This window comes from Jaculus jaculus, chromosome 13, assembly GCF_020740685.1.
Source record: "Jaculus jaculus isolate mJacJac1 chromosome 13, mJacJac1.mat.Y.cur, whole genome shotgun sequence".
Classification (NCBI taxonomy): Eukaryota; Metazoa; Chordata; class Mammalia; order Rodentia; family Dipodidae; genus Jaculus; species Jaculus jaculus.
In genome coordinates, this window is record NC_059114.1 from 17897786 (window position 1) to 17916937 (window position 19152).

Consider the following 19152-nt stretch of genomic DNA (forward strand, 5'->3'; position numbering starts at 1 on the left):
CCACGGGAATGGCTGTATCACATGTGTCTCGCTGTGCCCGTTTCTTTCACATTGTGGCCGCATCAGCATGCTTCCCTCCCGTCAGTGGCCGAACAGTAATGCATTGTGGGGCAATACCACCATTCCCAACTCATCTGTCTGTATCCAGGCTTTCTCTAAACTCAGGGGTGTTTCAGCCACTCCACTGCTGTTCCCAACCAGCACTCTTTTGGTGGGGGGTGGGGTGTATTTGTCTCTTGTGTGAAACCCTTAGCAAAACTGCTGGGCGTCCTTAAAAAAAATCTATGTGAATAGCCAGGTGTGGTGGTGCATGCCTTTAATCCCAGCACTCGGGAGGCAGAGGTAGGAGGATTGCCATGAGTTCAAGGCCACCCTGAGAGTACATAGTGAATTCCAGGTCAGCCTGGACCAGAGTGAGACCCTATCTCGAAAAACAAAAACAAACAAACAAACAAACAAAAATCTATGTGAATGAAGCAAGGACAGCCAAGTGAACAAGGGAGCGGACAGGAAAATGACATCCCTTAACTCATACGTTACTTTGTGTTTTATATTGCAAATGATATTTAAAAAAAATTATTTATATTTATTCATTTGAGAGAAAGAGATAGAGCAAAAGAAGCAGATAGAGAGAAGACCCGGGCATGGTGACACACGCCTTTAATCCCAGCACTCAGGAGGCAGAGATAGGAGGGTCGCCGTGGGTTCGAGGCCACCCTGAGACTCCATGGTGAATTCCAGAGACTCCATAGTGAATTCCAGGTCAGCCTGGGCTAGAGTGAGACCTTACCTCGAAAATTCAAAAGAAGAAGAAGAAAGAAAGAAGAGAATGGGCATGGCAGGGCCTCCAACCACTGCAAACAAACTGCAGACTCATGCGACACCTGTGCATTTGCCTTACATGGTTCCTGGAGACTCGAACCTGGGTCCTTAGACTTAGCAGGCAGGTGCCTTAACCACTAAGCTATCTTTCCAGCCCACAAGTGATATTTATAATGTGTGAAGTTATTGCGCTTATAAGAATTACAGGTGAAGTCAGGCATGGTGGCGCACACCTTTAATCCCGGCACTTGAGAGGCAGAGGTCAGATTAGGAGTTTGATGCCAGCCTGAGACTACATAGTGAATTCCAGATCAGCCTGGGCTAGAGGGAGACCCTACCTCAGAAAAAAAAAAAAAAAAAATCATAAGAAGAAGAACATCCTAAGGATTATTTTGACACATTTGCAGACATTTTTCTTGTAGGTGTTACATAGCCACTTTTTTCATATAAGATCCAAATTTATTTCTATTTATATGTATAACATAACATGTACAAAAATGTATAACATATATATATATATATATATATATATATATATATATGTATGTATATATAAAATACTGGATATTTTGGGGCTGGAGGTGAATGATCTCTACTGGCAACACCATGACCTTCATTTGCCCTTGGCCAGAGGTGACTTGTTAGAGGTAGGGTGTTGCTCCAGCCCGAGTTGACCTGGAACTTAGTCTGTAGTTCCAAGCTGACTTCCAACTCACAGAGATCCTCCTACCTCTGCCTCCCGAGTGCCAGGATTAAAGGTGCCTGCCTTTCCTCCTCTCTAACAAATAAATAAAATATTGTTTAAAGTGTTTAAACAAAGAACTTTGTATGGTGCCTGGACTGCTCTGTCCCATTGGTCTGATACTGTGACCATTCATGTCACGTGTCTGTTCTGAGCACTTGGAATTGTAGGAAAATTTTTAAATTATTTATTTATTTATTTATTTATTTATTTATTTGTAAGCAGAGAGACAGAGACAGACAGAATGGATGTGCCAGGGCCTCCAGCTCCTACAAACTAACTCCAGACACCTATAGCCCTATGTGCATCTGCCTACACATGGGTTATGGGGAATAGAACCTGGGTACTTAGCTTTTTTTGTTTTGTTTTGTTTTGTTTTAAGGTTTTGTAGGCAGGCGTCTTAACTGCCAAGCCATTCCTCCAGCCCAGGATGGAGAAATTAAATTGCTAATTCCATGCAAATTTATATTACCACACTTGGTTAGAAAGAAGTGCGAAATCAAGACCCCATCCTTAATCAGTACTGCAGAGCAGACTGGAGTCTTGTCAGCTGTCAGGTGTGCCAGGGGCTGCTACGAGGCGCACGAGCTGGCATTGGCGTTTCTCCAAGACCCTGCTTCCGTGACCCCTCGTGCCAGCCCCAGCACGGTGGCTGACCCAGAGTCCACGATGAAGCCCCCCATTCTCCTCTTTTGTTCTGCAGGGTCCCCTCCGGCAGCTCCTCGGTGCTCAGTGGAGGCATCATCGGGACCATCCACTCTGCAGGTCGCCTGTCGCTGGGATGGGGGATACCCAGACCCGGACTTCCTGTGGACGGAAGAGCCAGGAGGGTTGATCATGGGGAATTCAAAGCTGGGGGTGCAAACGCTAAACCAGTCACAGCTGATGGATGGCAAGACGTTCAAGTGCGTTGGGAGCCACATAGTGGGTCCCCAGTCAGGAGCCAGCTGCGTGGTTCAACTCAGTGAGTCTGGCCTGCTTTTTGTCCTGGGGTTGGGGGTTACCTGCCTTCCTTTCTTCTCAAAGAACTGTTTGATAGTAGTTCTGGGAAAGACAGGTCTGTGTGTTAGTGTGCCCGGAATTCCCTCCCTCCTCCCCCCTGCCCGCTTTCCTCTCTTCCTTACGTCTTCTCTTTCTTACTTCAAAGTTTAAAGATGCTTTAAAGTTTAAAGTGAATATTCTTAGTTCTAGGTAAAGCTATTTTTTAAAAATAAGATGGTATATATATATATATATACACATATATACATATATATATGTATATATATATATATTTGTAAGCAGAGATAAAGAGAATGGGCACATCAGGTCCACTAGCCACTGCAAAGAGACTCCAGATGCATGCACCCATTTATGCATCCAGCTATACGTGGGTACTGGGTAACAGAACCCGGGTTGTCAGGCTCTGCAGGCAAGCGCCTTAACTGCTGAGCCATCTCTCCAGCTCCCAAAGCTATTTGTGTTTTGGTTTTTTTTTTTCGAGGTAGGGTTTCACTCTAGCCCAGGCTGTCCTGAAATTCACTATGTAGTCTCAGGGTGACCTCAAACTCACGGCGATCCTCCTACCTCTCTGCCTCCCAAGTGCTGGGATTAAAGGTGTGCGCCACCACGACCGACCCAAAGCTACTTTTTTTAAATTTTATTTATTTGAGAGCGAGTGAGAGAGAGAGAGAGAATGGGCATGCCAGGGTCTCCAGCCACTGCCAGTGAACTCCAGATGCATGCACCATCTCGTGCATCTGGTTTACACGGGTACTGGTCAATTGAACCTGGGTCCTTAGGCGTTGCAGGCAAGTGCCTTAACTGCAAAGCCATAGCTCCACCCCTACAAAGCTGTTTTTCAATTAACAAATATATCACCATGTGCCAGCTGGCTGCTAAGTGCTCGGTGTGGAATCCTGAGCAAGATACACACTCAGTTCATCCACGCCTCCTCTCCTCTTATGTAACAAATAACCCACCACCACCAACCCCCAAGCAATAGGCACGTGCTATCTCTGGATTTCGGGCACAGTGGGCAGGGTTCTGTCTTTTCCAGGATGTGGTGGGAAAGGAGCTCAGCTGGCAGACTGGAAAAGTCGAGAGCTGAAACCACAAGATAGACCTCGAAGGTCTTTATCCATGGGCCTGGGCTGCCTCCCCTCTCTCTACCTGGGACCGACTGCCAGCTTCCCCCAGAGCTGGTGATGCCTGAGAGAACGAGCCGGGGCAGAGACCATCCTGGACTACATAGTGAGGTTAATGACCAAGGCACATGGCAACTCAGAGTTCAAGGCCAGCATTGGCTACGTATCAAGTTTGAGGCCAGCCGGGGCGATATGAGATTCTGTCTTTGAAAAGAAGCAAGGCTGGCTGGGCGGGGTGGCGCACGCCTTTAATTCCAGCACTCGGCAGGCAGTGGTAGGAAGCTTGCCGGGAGTTTGAGGCCATCCTGAGACTCCATAGTGAGTTTCAGGTCAGCCTGAGCTAGTTTTTGGAACCCTACCTTGAAAAAAGAAAAAAAAAAACAGGGCTGGAGAGATTGTTCAGTACTTAAAGGCACTTGCTTGCACAGCCTGCTGGCCTGGGTTTGATTCCCGAGTACCCATGTAAAGCCAAATTTTAAAGTGGCACATGCATCTGGAGTTCATTTGCAGTGACAGGAGGCCCTTGGCACATCCATACTCTCTCTCTCTCTGCCTCTTTCTTCCACTCAAATAAATAAGTAAATAAATAAATAAGTAAATCATTAAAAAAACAGCAAAACAGAGCAGAGCTGGGGTGGTAACACATGCCTTTAATCACAGCACTTGGGAGGCACGCAGTGAATTCCAGGTCAGTGTGGACTAGAGTGAGGCCCTACCCTGAAGAACCAAAACAAAACAAAAAAAAAACAGGGCTGGAGAGATGCTTAGCCATTAAGGCACTTGCCTACGAAGCCCAGGGACTCATGTTTGACTCTCCAGGTCCCACATAAGCCAGACACACAGTGACACAAGTGTGCAGTGTCGTACATGCGCACATGGGGGCGCAAGCATCTGGAGTTTGACTGCAGTGGCTAGAAGCCCTGGTGTGCCAGTTCTCTCTAACACACACTTTTGCTCTCTCACCCCTCTCGCTCACTCTCGCATTAAAGAAAGGCAGTCTGTTGGGCTTGCTTCAAAAACAAAACAACAACAGCAAAACAAACTGAAAAGACAAGGAAAGGGGATGGACAGATGGCTCAGTGGTTAAGGCACTTACTTGTCTATAGAGCCTGATGACCTGGGTTCAGTTCCCCTGTACCCACTTAAAGCCAGATGCACAAAGTGGTGCATGTATCTGGAATTCATTTGCAGTGGCTGGAGGCTCTGGTTCACCCATTCTCATTCTCTTTCTCTCTCTCTTCTGTGTGTGTCTCTGTGTTCGAAAATAAATAAATAAATAAATATTTTTTTAAAAGACAAGGAAGGGGGCTGGAGAGATGGCTTAATGGTTAAGCGCTTGCCTGTGAAGCCTAAGGACCCCGGTTCAAGGCTCGGTTCCCCAGGTCCCACATTAGCCAGATGCACAAGGGGGCGCACACGTCTGGAGTTCGTTTGCAGAGGCTGGAAGCCCTGGCGCACCCATTCTCTCTCTCTCCCTCTACCTGTCTTTCTCTCTGTGTCTGTCGCTCTCAAATAAATAAATAAAAAAAATAAAAAAAAAAAAAAGACAAGGAAGGGCTGAAGAAATGACTTAGTGGTTAAGACACTTGCCTGCAAAGCCAAAGGACCTTGGTTCGATTCCCCAGAACCTGCATAAGCCAGATGCACAATGTGGCGCACGCATCTGGAGTTCGTTTGCAGTGGCTGGAGGCCCTGGCACCCATTATCTCCCTCCCTGTGTCTTTCTCTTTCTCAAATAAATAAAATAAAAAACACAAGGAAAATACAGGTGTGGTGGTGCACCCCTTTAATCCCAGCACTCAGGTGGCAGAGGTAGGAGGATTTTGAGGCCACCCTAAGACTAAAGAGTGAATTTCAGGTCAACCGGGCTAGAGTGAAACCCTACCTCAAAAAAACAAACAGAAAAGGGGCATGGGCTAGAGAGATGGTTTAGTAACTAAGACACTCTCCAGCAAAGCCTAACAACCCGCATTTGATTCCCCAGAACCCACGTAAGACAGATCACGATATGGACAGAGAGCGGGGGGAGGGGGGAGAGAATGGACATGCCAGATCCTCTAGCCACTGTAAGTGAACTCCAGACAAATGTGCCACCTTTGTGCATCTGGTTTACATGGGTATTAAGGAATTAAAACTGGGTCCTTAGGCCTTGCAGGCAAGCACGTTTTTCTTTTTTCCTTTGGTTTTTCAAAGTAGGGTCTCATTCTGGCTCAGGCTGACCTGGAATTCACTATGTAGTCTCAGGGTGGACTCGAACTCATGGTGATCCTCCTACCTTTGCCTCCTGAGTGCTGGGATTAAAGGCGTGTGCCACCACTCCTGGCACTTTTGTATATTTTTATTTATTTATTTGCAAGGAGAGAGTGAGAGAGAGGAGAATGGGCATGCCAGGGCCTCCTCCCACTGCAAATGAATTCCAGATGTATGCGACATTTTATGCATCTGGCTTTACATGGGTACTGGGGAATCAAGCTCAGAATGTCAGTCTTTGCAAGCAAGTTCCTTTAATGCTGACCCATCTCTCCAGTCCTGGTTCTAGTTGTGTGACTTCCAGCAGGATGCTTTGTGTCTTGAGTTTCCTGCTGTGAAATAGGAGGATGATAAGAGTTATTGTGAGAATTAATTGGGATTTGTGTGTGTGTGTGTGTGTGTGTGTGTGTGTGTAGCAGTGCTTCATGCACAATACGTGTTCAATAAATGTTAGGTTTTAGGGGCTAAAGAGATGACCCAGCAGTTAAAGACTCTTGCTTGCAAAGCCTGACAGTCTAGGTTCGCTTCCCCAGTGCCCATGTAAATCCAGGTGCACAAAGTGGCACATACATCTGGAGTTCACTTACGGGAGCAGGAGACCTTGGTGTATCCATGCTTTCACACACACTCTGTCAGATAAATAAATATAAATATATTTTCAAATGTTAGGTTTTATTATTCCATGAGACCAGGTGTGGTACAGAAATTCCCGGAGCTAGTTGTTTTTTTTTTTTTTTTCCAGGAAGGAAATGATTTTCTGGAAGATCACAGGCACATGGCTTAAATCTCCTTAAACATTCACTGTTGTTTGTTTATCTTCTGGCCATCAGGGAGCCCCTCGCTTCTCACTGAGCCCATGAAAACTTGCTTTGTGGGGGGCAATGTGACACTCACCTGCCAAGTATCTGGAGCCTACCCCTCTGCCAAGATCGAGTGGCTGAGAGACTTCACCCATCCCAAGTCAGTCATCCAGTCCAGCAGCCACCATCTCATTGGCCAGAACGGTCCCAACTCCACCCTCACCATCCTCAACTGCTCCCAGGACCTGGATGAGGGCTACTATGTCTGCCGGGCTGAGAATGCCGTGGGCATGCGGGAAGTGGACATCTGGCTGAGTGTGAAAGGTATGTGAGGCGAGTGGCCCCAAAGGGTTAAGCACTTCAGAGCACTTGGCACCAGCCTCGTGCCTCCCTACACCAAGGCCACAGACCACTGAAGATGGCATACTTGATCGCCTGTGGCTTGACGGGGTGACTGGGAGCAATTACCGTCCAGTCCTAAAACACTGACATTTGTATAGGAAGCAGAAAAGTTAAGGGCTGGAGAGGTTGCTTAGTGGTTAGGGCACTTACCTGTGAAGTTTAAGGACCAAAGTTTGATTCCCCCAGCACCCACATAAGCCAGATGCACAAGGTGGCGCATGAGTCTGGAGTTCATCTGTAGTGGCTAAAGTCCCTGGCACACCTATTCTCTCTATCTCAAATAAATTAATTGAGGTAGGGTCTCACTCTAGCTCAGGCCGACCTGGAATTTACTGTGTAGTCTCTTGGTGGCCTCAAACTCACGGTGATCCTCCTACCTCTGCCTCCCAAATGCTAGGGTTAAACGCGTGCCCACAAAGCAAGTTTTCATGGGCTCAATGAGAAGTGGGGGGCTTCCTGATGGCCAGAAGATAAATAAAGAACAGTGAATATTTTAGGAGATTTAAGCCGTGTCCTATGATCTTCCAGAAAATTACTTCCTTCCTGACAAAACAACTAACTCTAGGAATTAATTTTAAAAAATTATGTAATACTTGATACACCAAAGAAAACACACACACACACACACACACATACACACACACAATGAAGTATAAAAATAATGTCCAAGAAACTCTTGTCCTACTTTAAGGTAAAGCAGTGTCAGGATGGGTGAGTTCCCAGCAGGAGTTGAGGCAAGATTAAAAAAAAAAAAAAAAACCACATGGGGGCTAGAGAGATGGTTCAGCAATTAAGCACTTGCATGCAAAGCCTAAGGACCCAAGTTTAAATCCTCAGTATCCACGTAACAACAGAGGTACAAGGTGGCACATGTGTCTGGAGTTTATTTGCAGTTGGCTAAAAGCTCTGGCGCACCCATTCTCTCTCTTTTTATCTGCCTCATTCTCTCAAATAAATAAATAACATATATATAAAAAAAGGAACAAAACATACTTAGAGTTGAATCTCAGAAAAGCAAAGAATATTGTGAAGCCAGATCCTGCATTATTTGTTATTTATCTGAAATCCAGATCCTACTGAGCATTTGATTTCCCACTTGGATGGATTGAGAAATTCCTAGGCAATTTGTACTGCATACCTCTGGCTGTGCCTGGAAGGGTGTTCCAGTGACAGTTCGTGTGTGGGGGCAGGGGGATTGTTAGAAATGAGAGGGCTGGAGAGATGGCTTAGCGGTTAAGGGCATTTGCCTGCAAAGTCTAAGGACCTATGTTCAATCTCCAGATCCCACAAAAGCCAAACACACAAAGGTGAGGCAAACGCAAAGTCATACATGCCCAATATGTGGCGCAAGTGCCTGGAGTTCACCCTGGTGCATCACTTCTGTCTCTCAAAAAAAATTAGAAATTAGAAATCTTACCCAAGGATTAATGGATATGAAATTTGACTATGTGCAAGTTGTGGAACTGTGGAAGATAGAGCCTGGAGGAAGTAAGTCCTAGAGAGCATAGCATGCCTTTGGGGCTGTTTCCTGCCCTAGCCTTGTTATTTCTGATCCACTGGGCTTCTTATTCATTTTTTTTTTGTGGGGGGTAGGGTCTCCTAGGTAGGCTGACCTGGAATTCACTATGTAGTCTCGAGGTGGCCTTGAACTCACAGCAATCCTTCTACCTCGGCCTCCCGCATGCTGGGATTAAAGGCACGCACCACTATGCCCAGCCTCCGCCAGGCTTCTTTACTGCCTTGATGTGCTCTGCTTCACTGAAGTCTCCCCCCCGGCCCTGCTTGTATGGATGGAAACCTGTGAAACTGTGAGCAAAAGAAGTCTCTCCTGCCTTGAGCTGTTTCTGCCAGGAATTTGGTTACTGCAACACAAGTGACATAGAGGAATCCTGTCATGTTTTTTTTTTTGGTTTTTCAAGGTAGGTTCTCACTCTGGTCCAGGCTGACCTGGAATTAACTCTGTAGTCTCAGGGTGGCCTCGAACTCATGGCGATCCTCCTACCTCTGCCTCCCGAGTGCTGGGATTAAAGGCGTGCGCCACCACGCCCAGCTCTGTCATGTTTTTTTTTCCCCCTTTTATTTATTTATTTGACAGAGAAAGAGGCAGATAGAGTGAGTATGGGCATGCCAGGGCCTCCTGCCTCAGCAAATGAACTCCAGACACATGTGCTACTTTGTGCACCTAGTTTTTTTTTTTAATTTTTATTAACATTTTCCATGATTATAAAATATATCCCATGGTAATTCCCTCCCTCCCCACCCCCACACTTTCCCATTTGAAATTCCATTCTCCATCATATTACCTCCCCATTACAATCATTGTAATTACATATATACAACATCAACCTATTAAGTATCCTCCTCCCTTCCTTTCTCCACCCTTTATGTCTCCTTTTCAACTTACTGGCCTCTGCTACTAAGTATTTTCATTCTCACGCAGAAGCCCAGTCATCTGTAGCTAGGATCCACATATGAGAGAGAACATGTGGCGCTTGGCTTTCTGGGCCTGGGTTACCTGACTTAGTATAATACTTTCCAGGTCCATCCATTTTTCTGCAAATTTCATAACTTCATTTTTCTTTACCGCTGAGTAGAACTCTAGTGAATAAATGTGCCACATCTTCATTATCCACTCATCTGTTGAGGGACATCTAGGCTGGTTCCATTTCCCAGCTATTATAAATTGAGCAGCAATAAACACGGTTGAGCATGTACTTCTAAGGAAATGAGATGATTCCTTCGGATATATGCCTAGAAGTGCTATAGCTGAGTCATATGGTAGATCAATCTCTAGCTGTTTTAGGAACCTCCACACTGTTTTCCACAATGGCTGGACCAGATTGCATTCCCACCAGCATTGTGCACCTAGTTTTGCAAGGGTACAGGGGAATCGAACTCAGGCCATCAGGCTTTACAGGCAAGTGCCTTTAACCACTGAGCCATCTTTCCAGCATCCTATTCTTTGTCACCCTACTTGGAGGTTTTTCCCAGTTTTATTCTAATATTTTTGTGGAAGGTAAGAATTTCTTGTTTTATTTAAAAAAAAAAAAAAAGACAAGACTGAGCCAGGCATGGTGGCACATGCCTTTAATCCCAGCACTTGGGAGGCAGAGATAGGAGGATCGCTATGAGTTCGAGGCCACCCTGAGACTACACAGTGAATTCCAGGTCAGCCTGGGCTAGAGTGAGACCCTACCTCAAAAAAAATTATTTGTGTGTGTATGGTGGGGGTGCATGTGGAGGTCAGAGGTCAACTTCACCACGAAGCCATCTCTCCAGCCCCTCAAACAGCAGTATTTTAAATCAAACATTCTAATATGCCATCCACAAATTCACCAGTTTCATATTTGCTGAAGATGGTAGGAAATGAAGTCTTTGCTTTCCATCATTGAACCATTATGTTTGTATAAGATCAGAAAATGTTGCAAGCACAGTTAAAAACACTGCAGTTTCTAGCATAGTCTTTTCTTAAAAAAATATTTTTTTAAACTTTATTTTTATATGTTTATTTGAGAGAGAAAGAGGCAGAGAGAGGGAGAGAGAGAATCGGCATGCCAGGGCCTCCAGCCAGTGCAAAGAAACTCCAGACGCATGCACTCCCTTGTGCATCTGGCTTATGTGGGTCCTGGAGGGTTGAATTGGGATCCTTTGGCTTTGCAGACAAGTGCCTTAACTGTTAAGCCATCTCTCCAGCCCCATGAGTAGACTTTAAAGTAGGGTTTCACTGTAGCCCATGCTGACCTGGAATTCACTAGGTAATCTCAGGGTGGCCTCGAACTCACAGTGATCCTCCTACCTCTGCCTCCCAAGTGCTGGGACTAAAGGCGTGCGCCACCAAACCCGGCTGACGGTCTTGAGCCGGAGTTGAGGTGTTTCAGGTGGCTCATGGTATTGTGTGGCATGCTGCCGCTGTGAACAGTAGAAAGTACCTATGGTGTATGTCCACAACCAAGGCTTCCGTGAAGTCGCCTGTTCCACCCCAGGCAAGAGTTTCCTGAAGCATTTTGGATTCCTTACATATTTGAGCTTGAATGGATTTTTTAAAATTATTTTTATTTATTTAACAGACAGAGAGAAAGAGGCAGAGAGAGAGAGACAGACAGAAAGAGAGAGAGAATGGGTGCACCAGGGCCTCCAGCCACGGCAATCCGAACACCATACGCGTGCACCCCCTTGTGCATCTGGCTAACATGGGTCCTGGGGAATTGAGCCTCGAACAGGGGTCCTTAAGCTTCACAGGCAAGTGCTTAACCATTAAGAAATCTTTCCAGCCCACCATTTTTTAAAATAGAAATAGATTTTATTTTTATTTATTTATTAGAAAGAGAGAATAGGCATAACAGATCCTCCAGCCACTGTAAATGAACTCCAGATGCATGTACCACCATGTGCACCTGGCTTACATGGGACCTGGAGAATTGAACCAATGTCCTTAGGCTTCACAGGCATGTGCCTGAACTGCTAAGCCATCTCTCCAGCCCTACTGTTGCCAAATTTTTCATGACCCCTACATTCAGTTATGTGATCCCATCTGTGGTCATGAGCTTGAGTTTAAGAAGCTGGGCTCTATATCATGGTCAAAAGAAAAAATTATTTTTATTTTTATTTTTTTTTTTTGGTTTTTTGAGGTAGGGTCTCACTCTGGTCTAGGCTGACCTGGAATTAACTATGCAGTCTCAGGGTGGCCTCGAACTCTCAGCAATTCTCCTACCTCTGCCTCCCGAGCGCTGGGATTAAAGGCATGTGCCACCACGCCCAGCATCTTCCAAAGTTTTTATTGTATTGTATTGTATTTATTTGTAAGCACAGGACGGGGAAGAGAGAGAGAGAAGAGAATGGGAACATGGGCACGCCAGGGCTCTTGCCACTGCATACTAACTTGAGGCATGGGCCACCCTGTGCATCTGGCTTTATGTGGAATTGAACCCGTGTTCAATCCTGATAGGTTGTTTTTTCAAGCAAGTGCCTTTAACCATTGAGCCATCTCTCCAGCCCTCTTCTAAAGTTTTAACATTTTTTCTTTTCACAGTGAAGCCTAAGGACCCAGGTTTGATTCTCCAGGTCCCACGTAAACCAGATGCACATGGTGGCGTGTGTGTCTGGGGTTCATTTGCAGTGGCTGGAGGCCCTGGTGTGCCCGTTCTCACTCTCTCCCTCTTAATAAATAAATAAAAAAAATACGTCTTAAAATTTTTTTTTAAAATAGTATCTTGATTACAGAGAGGATAGATGATTTTTTGTTTAAGGTCATGACATAAAGATGAGACTGGGTCAGAAAAGCGGCGGTGTACTCATGGTGTGATCTGTCTTCCCAGAGCCTCTAAACATTGGGAGCATTGTGGGGACCATCATTAGCCTCCTTCTACTAGGACTGGCGATTATCTCCGGACTCTTGTTGTATTACAGCCCTGTGTTCTGCTGGAAAGGTAAGAGCTCTGTTTCTTTATCAGACTTTAAATTTTTTTTTTTTTTTTTTTTTAATGAGAGAGAGAGAATTGGTACACCAGAGCCTCTAGCCACTGCAATCACATTCCAGATGTGTGTGCTCTCTTGTGCACATGTGACCTTGGGTGCTTGTGTCACTGTCCGTCTGGCTTACAGGGGACCTGGAGAATCGAACATGAGTCCTTAGGCTTAGCAGTCAAGTGCCTTAACTACTAAACCATCTCTCCATTTTTTTTTTTTTTTTGAGGTAGGGTCTCATTCTAGCCCAGGCTGACCTGGAATTCTCAGGCTGGCTTGAACTCACAGCGATCACTCTACCTCTGCCTCCCGGGTGCTGGTATTAAAGGCATATGTCACCATGCCTGGCCCCAGAATTCTTTAAAAAAATTTTTAATTTAAGAGAAAGAGAGCATGGGCATACCAGAGCCTACTGCCACTGCAAATGAACTCGTTACATGTGCCACTTTGTGCATCTGGTTTCATGTGGATACTGGGGAATCGAACCCAGGCTGTCAGGCTTTGCAAGTAAGCGCTTTTAGCTGCTGAGCTATCTCTCCAGCCCTGTCAGACTTCTTAAAAAGGGGAAGAGACTCACGGGCTTTGCTCCCACCTGATGTCCCGCCCTATAGAATTCTTCGTTGCGTTGCTGTGTACAGTCATGAGCTTATCCCAGAGCACCCCATCACCTCTTGTTTTGGGTCATTTCTTAGTTATTCTGTAAATGTTCGATTAAGAACTTTTATGGGACTGAAGTACAACTGCCTACTAATTTTTGTTTTCCTTTCTCTCTTCTGTAGGAAGCACTTTCAGGTGAGTGTTTTGAAGACTCAGCTAAAGATTCTGTTTCCCACAATTTATCTTCACTGCTGTTTTGATCCCTTTATCCCCTCCGGCCTTCTCATGGGCAGGAGTTCTTTACATTCTCTCATTTTCCCATCTCTTAATCTAGTCAAGTCCTCCTAAACTTAAAAAACAAACAAAACTCTACTAGCAGCTGTCACTGGGCAGGACTCGGCACTTTCTGAGGTGTTATTATAAACCTTTGCATCACTGTGACCTCTCAGGAGGTGGTTCTAATTTCCTGACTAGGGGACTAGACTCATTGAAGTCATTTCTGCAAATTTATTCGGGAAGTAAAGCAGGGTCTACCTTCTGACACAGGTCTGACTTGATTCCAAAGTCTGCGATCTCTAATGATGCCAGGCCTAAGGGTCGGGCATGCTGCGGGCCTGCCACTGAAACATGAAGACCCTGTGTGCACGCTGAGCCGTCACTCATGCATTGATTTCATTTCGGGCTCTAGAAAGAGTCAAAAGGGAGACCGTGTCCTCACGAGTCAGTGCATGCCCAGAAGTTCCCACCTTCACAGGGAAATCCAGGAGGGCAAAACAGATGAGTTTGTGGGTTTCCCAAGGTGATTCTGGGCAGGAACAAAGAATTCAACTCTTCTTTGTGATCTATGTAGACAAGCAGTTTCCCCTTTTGGCTCATTATGACAGGATATTATTGTTCTCTGACCTTTTTTTTTTTTTTTTTTTTGGCGGCAGGGAGTGGGGGGAAGCCACTCTCTTCGCCACTCTGTTTGAAGAACATGGCCCCAGTGCGTCTGTCACTCCCAGGCCTGTGTTTCACAGACATTGTGTGACATTATGGGAAAAAGCCTTGGAGTCAGTGGACTTGGGCTCACTTCGCAGCTACACCCTTCTCATGAAGTCTTGTGTTTATGGCATGTCACTGACCCTTCATTACTTCATTACTGAGCCTTCATTACTTCACAGAGGGGAGCTGGGAGGACAGAGTGAGAACTCTGAGGACTGTGGCTGGCCCATGAAACATTCTTTCCTTAAGAAGCTCGCAGTTGGGCTAGGTAGGCCAAGCCAGTGGTGAACTAAGGGCAATCAAATGTGAAGCCACTGGGCAGAGAGCCCAAATGCAATTGGAAAGGGAAGATAACTTTACAAATGATGAGGATCAGGAGAGATCTCAGTACATGAAACAGAAATGGGGACGTTTTAGGAAAAGTTGTATTATTTTTATACATGCTGTGTTGGTCATCTGTTCAAGGGCCAGAGACAGTATAAATCCAGTTTAGTCTAAGCTAGAGTGAGACCTTACCTTGAAAAACCAAAAAATAAACCAAGGAAACATAAAAAGCACAGCTGGTGCTGGGTGTGGTGGTGCATACCTTTAATCCCAGCACTCGTGAATTTGAGGCCACCCTGAGACTACATAGTGAATTCCTACCTCAAAAACAAACAAACAAACAGAAAACCAGCACAGCTGGCAAAAAAGATAAGGCCATCTTTAGCGGTCTCTGGCCATCTCTTTGTGTGAGGTCACAGTCTCACATTATCTAGTTCTGCCTAGGCGTGGTGGCGCACATCTTTAATCCCAGCACTTGAGAGGCAGAGGTAGGAGGATCACTGTGAGTTCAAGACCAGCCCCGATAGTGAATTCCAGGTCAGCCTGGGCTAGAACGAGACCCTACCTCACAAAAACAAAACATTTGATTTGGTCTAGAACCCAAGAATCCAAGACAGATTGAGCATCCCTAATCCAGCCGGGTTAGCGAGGGCTGAAGTTGGCAAAAGCGAGATGTCTTGATTACTTTTCCTTCTTTGGAAATTAGGAGACAAGACATGGGTGATGTCATGGTTTTGGTGGATGAGGAAGAGGAAGAGGCGGAGGAGGAAGATGCTGCTTCAGAAGAGGCAGAGGCGGAGCAGGAGACAGATGACAGAGAGGAGTTGCCGAGAGAGATTCACAAGCATGGCCACGTTCACAGAGTGACTGCACTGGTCAATGGGAATTTAGAGCAGATGAGCAATGGCCTCCAGGATCTACTAGGTGAGACCTCTCTCTTGCCAGACATCTAAATCTGTGCAGTGTGTTTCCTGGAGGACAGCTCCAAGGAGTAAACTTTTATTCTATTTACCTATTTGTAAGCAGAGAGAGATAGAAGAGAGATCGAGAGAATGGGCACACCAGGACCTCCAGCCACTGCAAATGAACTCCAGGTGCATGCACCACCTTGTGCATCTGGCTTACATGGGTACTGGGGAATCGGACCCTGTTGTTAGGCTTTGCAGGCGAGTGCCTTAACTGCTAAGCCATCTCTCCAGCCCTCGGTTTTTTTTTTTTTAAGGGTTTTACCCCAGCATTGAATGTCTGTAATCTCAGTTCTCAGTAGGTGGGGTCAGGAGGATCAGACCATCCTTGGCTACATGAGTCCTTGTATCAATAAAACGAGAGAGAGAGAGAGAGAGAGAGAGAGAGAGAGAGAGAGAGAGGAGAGAGAGAGGGAGAAAGAGGCAGACAGACACACGGAGGGAGGGAGGGAGGGAGACAAAGTGTTGAACCCTGCCCCACCTCCTCCATGAAATTCAATTCCATGGCCCACCAGGAAGTAGTTTTCTATCATTGAGGTGATGGCTGTTGAAACATACAAGTATCATCTATCAACTTAGCATGTGTGTTATATGCACATATGTGTGGAGGCCCAACGAGGGTATCAGGTGGCCTGTCACTCTTTCTTTATTTCTGAGACATTCTCTCTCTGATCCTGGAACTCACTGTATTTTGGTGAGGCTGGCTGACCAGTGGACCCCAGCTATTCCATTTGTACCTCTCCCCTCAGGGCTGGCTTACGGGCATGCACAGCAGCCGTGTTCTACTTTCTATGTGGGTGTCAGGGGTTGAACTCAGGTCCTCATGTTTACACAGAAAGCATTCTTACCCACTGAGCTATCCACTTGGCCCTGAAACATACTTTTTGTTGTTGTTTGGTTTTCAAGATAGGTTCTTTCTCTAGCCCAGGCTGACCAGGAACTCATGATGTGAATTCATGGTGGCTTTGAACTCATGGTGACCCTTCTATTTTGGCTTCCCAAGTGCTGGGAATAAAGATGTGCACCACCATGGCCAGCTTTGAAACATACTATTGAGATCATAAATTGAGTCTGTTTCCTCCTGAACAGATGACAACAGTGAACATCACAGTGACATTGTTGACTTGGAAGACAAGCCAATTTGATGAAGAGGATGGTGCACTGTTATCTTGCCTTATAAGCTTGGCTGAAGACAAGTTTGTCTTTCGGTTTTGATGTGACCCACCACCATCCGAGAGCTTGCGTTAGCAACTGCTGGGTTTTCCTGCAAAGAGGCACACACGCCTTCCTTCCGTCTTCTCTCGCTGCTTTTCTTTACTGTAAGTCTTCAACAGTGTTCACACGCTTCGGGAAGGAGCAGCGAGTGTGTGGGAGAAGTTGCGATGGGCACTTGAGGTGCCACTTTGCTAGGACTCTTGGCTTGTTCCAGGTTGACTTACTGTGACAGATAGTGATTTTGGAGGAGCACAAGGCAGAGGGAGGGCACTCGGTAGGGGGTGCCCTGTGCCACTATTCGAGGTTTCCAGCGAGCTTGCTCCAACAGGAAAGGGAATCTTGCGGGCAAATGGGGAGACTTCCTTTATTGCTGCTCGGGTGAACTTTCCCAGCTACCAGTGGAAGGCAGTTTGGGAGTCTGAACACTAGGCTTGAATCTGAGCCCCTGTCCTTCCTGAGCCTGTTTTCCTATCAGTAAAGTAGGTGAAATTGCCCCTACCATCTATGCTCCTGAGAATTAAATACATGAGGTAGTTTGGGGTGTCTAGGGAGGTGCCCAGCAGGTTTCCCTGACCTTCACCTTCTCTGGTGGAATTTTTAAAAAAAGTTTCATCATAAAAGAAGCTGCTGTTCTTTAACAGGGCCTTACTCTTTGTCGATTAGCTTTCTGTGAGGACTGTGTCAGTCCCCCTCACCGCCCCTCTCCCCCCCTCCCACAATTCTTTTCCCCTGGAGATAGAATTCTTTTTCATAAGCAATAAGAACTGATACGAGGAAGTGCCTTTCATTAACCTCACATTCTGCAGAGCTACAATATTTATATAAAAACCCAAGTGGTGGGTCTAGTTTCAGCTTTTCTCATTCCTCGGTTCTGTCGCTTTGCAAGGAGGCCAGGGGAAACATTATATGATGCAGAGCCTGGTGAGAAGAGCTCTGAGGATGGAACAGCCCACTTGGCTGTTTCTCTGTCTGGGAACGGGAGAATGTTCTTTCTCCTTACTTCTACTAACAAGTTCTCAATAACACTGTTCAAATGAAAATCACGTGATGAGTTTGGTTGCTAACACTTGAGATTTTTTTTTCCTGGTTTCATTCAGTAGATTTCTTAAAGTCAGGGATTTTTTTTTAAGGGTGCAATAGAGATGTGTGCTAAACATGAAAATCTGACTTGAAAAATTGCACTCTTTGGCCGGGCGTGGTGGCGCACGCCTTTAATCCCAGCACTCGGGAGGCAGAGGTAGGAGGATCACCATCAGTTCGAGGCCACCCTGAGACTACATAGTAAATTCCAGGTCAGCCCAAGCTAGAGACCCTACCTCAAAAAAAAAAAAAAAAAAAAAAAAGAAAAAAGAAAAATTGCACTTTTTGGCATATCCTGCTCCAACTGGGCACAACCTGGAGCTTAAAGGAACACCTCCTTTCTCCAGTTGCAGGGACTAAGTCTTGAGTTAGGAGCTGCTTATCTGAAGTCACCTGCAAGGTATGGTTGAGAATATTTTTCTTGAATGGAATAAACTGAAGAAACCACTGCATGTGTCCCCCTCTCCCTGCCACCATTCCTTGCTCAGGTCACTGGGGTGTCATCATTTTGACTCCTCAGGAGTAGCTGTGAATCATGGCTCTTCTAGACTGGGTTTCTCGCTGCCTAGTACCTCACAGTCTGGATCACCTCCAGTCTCTTGGTATTGTTTCAAAGTGAGATACTCGGGTTGCTTCCAGAACCACCACCAGGAACTGAGCTGGTCTGTTTTTTGTCTCCATGACTATGTTCCTACATTTGCCTACTCAGAGGCAACTTTTAAAGGAAAAGAAAGAAACCACTAGTTGGGAAGGCAGGGAATGTTTTGCAAGATCACTGGATGTTTCCCACAACTTCCTCTTCTGCACATACCTGACGGTAGGAAGTATTTGAGTGTTTTTCCACTGGCAAATGGGAGCTCCAAGGGCTTGGTGCCAAATGCTTTTCCAAAGTCCTGATCATCTGACCTAATTGCTATCACTTTTTCTTTTGTTGTTCGTTTGTTTTTTAAGATAGGGTCTCACTCTATCCCAGGATGACATGAGTGGGACTCACTCTGAGTTTCAGGCTGGCCTCAAACTCACAGTGATCCTTCCTCTGCTTTCTGAGCGCTGGGCTCAGGGTGCTCCACCATGCCCAGCTTGCTGTCACTTTTGTCAGCTGTATTTATATAGCAGGTCAGGGCCCAGGTACTAATGAGCTTCACATTTTAAGGATTTATAAAGAAATGGGAGTTTTGGCTTCACTTTTCTTTCCCTTAACATGATCCATACCCAAATCCAAAAGCATGTAGGCAGAGGGTTAGACAGCCTTTGTATTACAAAGTCCAAGCTGTGTATTGTAAGTAAAACAAACAAAGCTGTGTGCATGGATGTTACCTCAGAAACTCTGAGGTCCACTTCTCAGAACCAAGAAGATAAACACTTCAGGGCTACTTCAGTGA

The 19152-nt window shown here is 45.8% G+C and overlaps 1 protein-coding gene across 2 annotated transcripts in view; it reads left to right on the top strand.

The window, feature by feature from the left end:
* Nucleotides 1–17980, top strand: part of Vsig10 (V-set and immunoglobulin domain containing 10) — a 41954-nt gene extending 23974 nt beyond the window's left edge. For both annotated transcript variants that reach the window (XM_045131970.1, XM_045131969.1), the window contains 6 exons: nt 2268–2528; nt 6771–7064; nt 12458–12568; nt 13385–13397; nt 15217–15434; nt 16565–17980. In XM_045131970.1, coding sequence (XP_044987905.1) covers nt 2268–2528; nt 6771–7064; nt 12458–12568; nt 13385–13397; nt 15217–15434; nt 16565–16620 — 953 coding nt within the window. In that variant the 3' untranslated portion in view covers nt 16621–17980. The remainder of the gene's footprint in view (nt 1–2267; nt 2529–6770; nt 7065–12457; nt 12569–13384; nt 13398–15216; nt 15435–16564) is intronic.
* The last annotated feature ends 1172 nt before the right edge of the window (nt 17981–19152 follow it).